This window comes from Sardina pilchardus, chromosome 6 (genome assembly GCF_963854185.1).
Source record: "Sardina pilchardus chromosome 6, fSarPil1.1, whole genome shotgun sequence".
Lineage (NCBI taxonomy): Eukaryota > Metazoa > Chordata > Actinopteri > Clupeiformes > Clupeidae > Sardina > Sardina pilchardus.
In genome coordinates this window covers 9734233-9739892 of record NC_084999.1, presented here as the reverse complement: position 1 = coordinate 9739892, position 5660 = coordinate 9734233, and the positions used below count along the sequence as shown (strand labels likewise).

Here is a 5660-nt window from a genome sequence, read left to right as displayed (position 1 = left end):
TTTGATGAGAGCATATGTAAACAGCAGAGGGGCTGCATGAGCTGAGAAACACCCAGCTTTTAAGCCTCCTCGGCCTACTGTAGCCTACCTACACAGTGAGCCAAACGCAAATATGCTGTCAAATGTAAGCTAACGTTTTAAAATTGTGCAAAAAAATGAATTGAGGTATGACTTGCAGAACATCATATTGTTGAAGAAAGATGACTATTTATTTCATTGCTTGTCCCTGGTTAAAAATGTATTGAGCAAAGTCAATCCACTAATACAGAAAGTGTGCCAAATTATAGGCCTATTACATGTACTTCAGTTATCAAACCTTCATTTATTCATTCATTCGTAGATTCAGTCATTCATTCAACTCAGCCGCGGCGGCAGGGTAGGCGTGTTCGCTCCCTGAGATGCACTCTTCTTCTCGGTACTGCTGGATTGCCTCACTTTGGTGACATTACCTTGACAAAGCGCGTCTCCCTCACTCGGCTCTCTACACAGATGAGTGCGCTCTACAGGCGAATTTTGGATTGGATCGGTACATCGTGGAATTTAGAGTTATCAGGAGGACCTGCGTTAAAATGACCTTTTTCTTTCTTTTTAAAAACTTTTTGTCATGAATTCAATTTCAAACAAAACACTATGCCTCCGTTTACGCACGCTGGGCAACCGAGAGAAGAAAAATACTTAAAACTACTTCCTTAGGTGTCAGTTACTGAAGCTACAGCCTGGCAATAATTGTAAAGTCGAACATGAAGAAGAACAGTTATATTTGATCCACGTTGTTATGTTTTATTCCCTTTCTGAAATGAGGATCTAAACACTTTCCTCTGAACACGCATTGAGGTATGGAGAATGTTACTCTTTTTCAAGACAACCAGACGCATGGGAACTGGACCGACAGCACCACTGAGTACAAAGTGGTTAGTATAGTTTTGGTATCCCTAATATGTGGCGTTGGTATAGTGGGCAATGTTATGGTTATCCTGGTCGTCCTTACGACCAAACACATGCGGACACCCACTAACTGTTACCTGGTTAGCCTGGCTGTTGCCGACCTTATGGTCCTAACGGCGGCAGGGTTACCGAACATCACAGAGAGTTTATACGGAGAGTGGGTGTATGGATATGTTGGATGTCTCTGTATAACTTACCTTCAGTACTTGGGGATCAACGCTTCCTCGTGTTCTATCACGGCGTTTACTATTGAGCGGTACATTGCCATCTGTCATCCGATTAAAGCGCAATTCATTTGCACATTGTCCAGAGCGAAAAAGATCATAGTGGCCGTGTGGACTGTTACCTCGCTCTATTGTGTCATGTGGTTCTACCTGTCAGATTTGACAGAATTAGTGTTTGATAACATTACTCTCGTCACCTGTGGATACAAAGTACCGAGGAGCTTCTATTTGCCAATATACTTCACGGATTTCGCTGTGTTCTACGTTCTGCCCCTCCTTTTGGCCATGATACTTTACGGGCTCATCGCAAGAATCCTTTTCCTCAACCCACTGCCAGCTGACCCCATAGAAAAGAGCAAAAAGTGGAAAAAGGAGTCCTGCTCAGGAACTAAAGCACTTGGCTCTAAGAACTCCTCTTGCAGTAGCACTACAGCGACCTCACGCAGGCAGGTAAGGTTATTTTGCTTTATTGCATGTCAAAGAGTGCTAAAGTATGATTAAGGGCATACCATAACTTTGAGTGCTGAAATAAAGCTGACACTTTTACTGTTGTGTCGGGGTCTGTTTTCACCAGGGCAATGTTATGCAAATTATCTCCTTCGCTTTTCTTCCTCCTCTCAATTTCTCCTACTAAGTCACACTAGCATTTGAAACAAAAAGAGGGTGTCGTTGCCAATCGAAGACTATTTGTGTTGTTTACGTGTCTGGGCTGTGAACTTGCTGCAGCCATCAGAGTGTAAATGCATGCACCGTGTATGTGACACCCAGAGGCTATTGGCTGTCTAACAAGATTGCCATCAACCCCCCTACTGCTGTGGGCAACGAGAGGTGCATAAGAGCACTAGGAGAACATCCTTTAGGTGAAAGGGGATTCGATTTCTGAAGCTGATTTCAAACATCTACATCTAGAATAGATCGACATCTTTCAGAAATGGATATAGTTTGTCCACCTCATGCTGTCATGCTGATACAACCTGATAGGGTTAGAAAGAGGTCAAGCTATTATCAGGATCAGTAAGCAGGTGAGAAATGAGTAATAATGACCCCTGTTCAACTCGAGCCTTTCAGAAATTGAGTGCTCATTTACTATAGCATAAATATGTATTAGTCCATGTTGCATATAGATGGTCTAATTAAAGTCCTTCCAAATAATTACTTTTCCATTAATTGTTTTTTTTACATGATGATGCCATGGCCTTACATAACTTCCCACATCATGGAGTTGTTTTTGTGTCATTGCTGTTATCCACAGTAGCAATTCATTGCCTTTATAGGAAAGAAATTACTCTCCTTTGTTGACTGGAATGCTGAGGGGCGACAGGTTTCATGCCTTATGTGGTCATGCTCCATGTCCATTGACCATACCTCTTGTAATCAGGTAACCTGGCCCCAGTTGCTTATTAAACATGGGGAAATATATAGGTCAGGCTGAAAGACTATTATGACCAGAGGTGTCCCTGCAGCTAAAACAAAGGTGTCGGCTTTGACACTCAGGAAGCACACAAGATGTTAAAACATGTAACTGTCACTTTGTAAAGTCACAGTGAGTAATGTGAAATGACAGTCTGTAGTGATTAGTCAGATGTGTCCATCTCTGGCAAAATGGACATGGTGTAAATAACACAGATAGAAGATAAAAATGACTGACCAGTGCTTAACAGCTTATTCATGTTGCTTGTCGTGCCGTATAGCCTATAATGAAACAACATCGGTGTGGATTCTTTGGGTAATATGAGAATATGTTTTGGTGTAGGTGACAAAGATGTTGGCTGTGGTGGTGATTCTCTTCGCTCTGCTGTGGATGCCCTACCGGACGCTGGTGGTGGTCAACTCTTTCCTGGCGCACGCCTACCTGGACACCTGGTTCCTGCTCTTCTGCCGGCTCTGCATCTACCTGAACAGCGCCATCAACCCGGTCATCTACAACGCCATGTCACAAAAGTTTCGCGCCGCCTTCCGCAAGCTCTGCCACTGCGGCCCGCAGCGCTCCGAGAAGCCGCCCACGTACAGCGTGGCGCTCACCTACAGCGTCATCAAGGACACCTCCAACGGAGAGAGCCCCGACCACTTCACCACCGAGATGGACGAGATGGCCGCCCATACCGATCGCTTCCTCCCAGGCAGAAAGAGGCTGTCATTTCAGGACCCACCCATGCTTACTGGTCAAGTCGCCCATAGCACTGCCTGACTCAAAAACATGTACAGTTTTGTGTTTTTTTGTTCAGTTGTATAGATGCTTCAGAGAGGCGGGTTCATGTCCACTTAAAAGCCCTTAAAAGACATGACAAGACTTTGCTCTTTGTAAAGAAATGTTTGTTTGTACAGTGGTGTTGTGGATGTTGACAAAGGCTGTTGAAAGGCTCCTGGGGATCAACTAAGATCACCAATCTTGTGTGTAGCCATGATGTCATGGGCTATTACAGCTCAACAGCCCATTGCTATTAAGAGGTCAGAGGTGTCCATTGTGAGGGGTCCTAAACAAATTAAGGTAGACAACAGTGTGCAAAACAAAAGCAGGAGCAATCTATAATGCTTGGCTGCTTGGATAGCTGCCTGGCAACTGTTTGGTTAAAGGGAGATTTAGCTGACGGAAAATAAGCCAAGACCATCCAATTTTCCTGTCAGTGGAATTGATGGCTTGTGGCCTGCAACATATCCCCACCAGAGAACTGTATCCACAGTCCACTGGTATCCATCAGTGCTGAAGTTGAGCATCTGTGGGACCTGTTATAGTGTCTTGTTCCCCTGCAACCACACTGGTTGGCTGACCACTCCCTTAACACTATAGGTACTCCATTTCCCTGCGTAAGTGGTTTTCTTCACGGGCAGTGGGCCAGCTCAATGGCCCGGCACAATCAATCTATTTCCATATTTTCTCATCGAGGAATACATTCAGGGTATCGATTTTCCATGACAGAGGTGTTTCATGACGGCAGCGATTTTGCTAATAAGGTTAGGTATCAGGCAGAAGGAATAGTCGAAGGATAGCACCCCCCCCCCCCCCCCCCAACATTATTATCATTCTTAATTCAAGTCCAAGTGATTTTACTGTGTTTGACCATTAATTGTTTGTTCTGCAGTACAGATCCCTTTCACATCTTAACACAGCCGTGTTTTTTTTTTTTTAACATCTGGTGCAGTGTCAGGTTTTCAGAGTGACACAAAATATATCATCATTTATTTGAAAAATATTTGGACATACAAACATCTATTTAGATTGTGTTTACAAGGAAGGTTGAAAAGAACCTTCTACAGCCCTGAACTGGCTATACAGGTGCTTCAGGAGGGCTTCTTATCAACTGAAACTGGCAGCAGAAATGGCTCCATTAGAGAGTTCAGACATCACTTACCTCTCCAAGGGTTTGTATAAGGGAATACGCCAAATAACCTTTTAGTTATGGATTGCAACTTTTTAAAAGGTTAAGCATTTAGTGACTTAGCAGTAACTCCACATTAGTATCTGAGGACAGTGCTACATGTAAGCCAATATTTTTATGCCATAATCGCTGTTGTTATGGTTCTAGTCTGCTTGTATAAATTACAACACCTTTGTACTGTTTGTGATCCTTGGTATCAGTAGCAGTTTAATGTAGCCTGAATCCTCATACAGAGTTTTGTTTTGTTTCAACTTTGCACTTTCCTCTGTATTATTATTGTTACCAAGAGTGGTGAAGAGTTGTCATATGTCGTCATATGAAGAGTGTCTATCTAAAATGTACGCTGGGTTGGTTTTGTTTTCATATTGCAGCATGCATAGCATTTGCCACTTCTGGTGTAATTAAAGGAGTCCATGGGTAGCAGTAGCAGTAAAAATAGCACACCTGATATCCCAGGAGTAGTGCAATGTGTTGTCATCTTACTCATTTTCATGAATTGTTTTTTGTATTTTGTACAGTTGTTTGTCAGTGATGAATAAACTCTTGATGTGAAGTAGCAAACCCTCACAGAACACTGGCAAATGCATTTCCCATGTATTTCTTTCTACACCATTCATTTATTGCCTTTTCTTGGTGTTCTACTAATTAATATTTGTTATTGCCTTAATAAAATATATGTTGAGCATCACCATTGGATGGATCGTAAGTAAATGGGCTTTATTTTGTTGTTTTTGTTGTTGTTTTCAAATGAACTGATAGCCTGTACTTCACAACCAGAATGACTGAATATCAACTGCCGTGGTGAGCATGACACATAAAGCTAACAAAATCAAATTAATATTGCTTTAGTTCATCCAAAGGCATTTAGAATAGCTCAGAATAATAACACAATAATACAGGTTAGCTTTACAGATTCAGTTCAATTGTCTGTTTAAGCTCCTTATCCTTACATAAGCATTCACAGAGGTGTACAGCACTACAAATCCTATGCATGTGTTGCATCTACCTGCATACTAACTGAGAGATTGGATTGGTGGTCAGTCTGAATAATGACGGTCCAGCTGTCATCAGTCCATCGGTAGCACCTCTGAATCAGCTATTTCCAGCTGCACTC

The 5660-nt window shown here is 42.5% G+C and overlaps 1 protein-coding gene across 1 annotated transcript; it reads left to right on the top strand.

Annotated features, from left to right (window-relative positions):
* The first annotated feature begins 836 nt into the window (after positions 1-836).
* On the top strand, positions 837-3357 carry trhra (thyrotropin-releasing hormone receptor a). Its single transcript, XM_062537663.1, has 2 exons — positions 837-1619; positions 2923-3357. Exons 1-2 carry the CDS (start codon positions 837-839, stop codon positions 3355-3357), a joined length of 1218 nt encoding a protein of 405 aa, XP_062393647.1.
* Positions 3358-5660: the final 2303 nt, after the last annotated feature.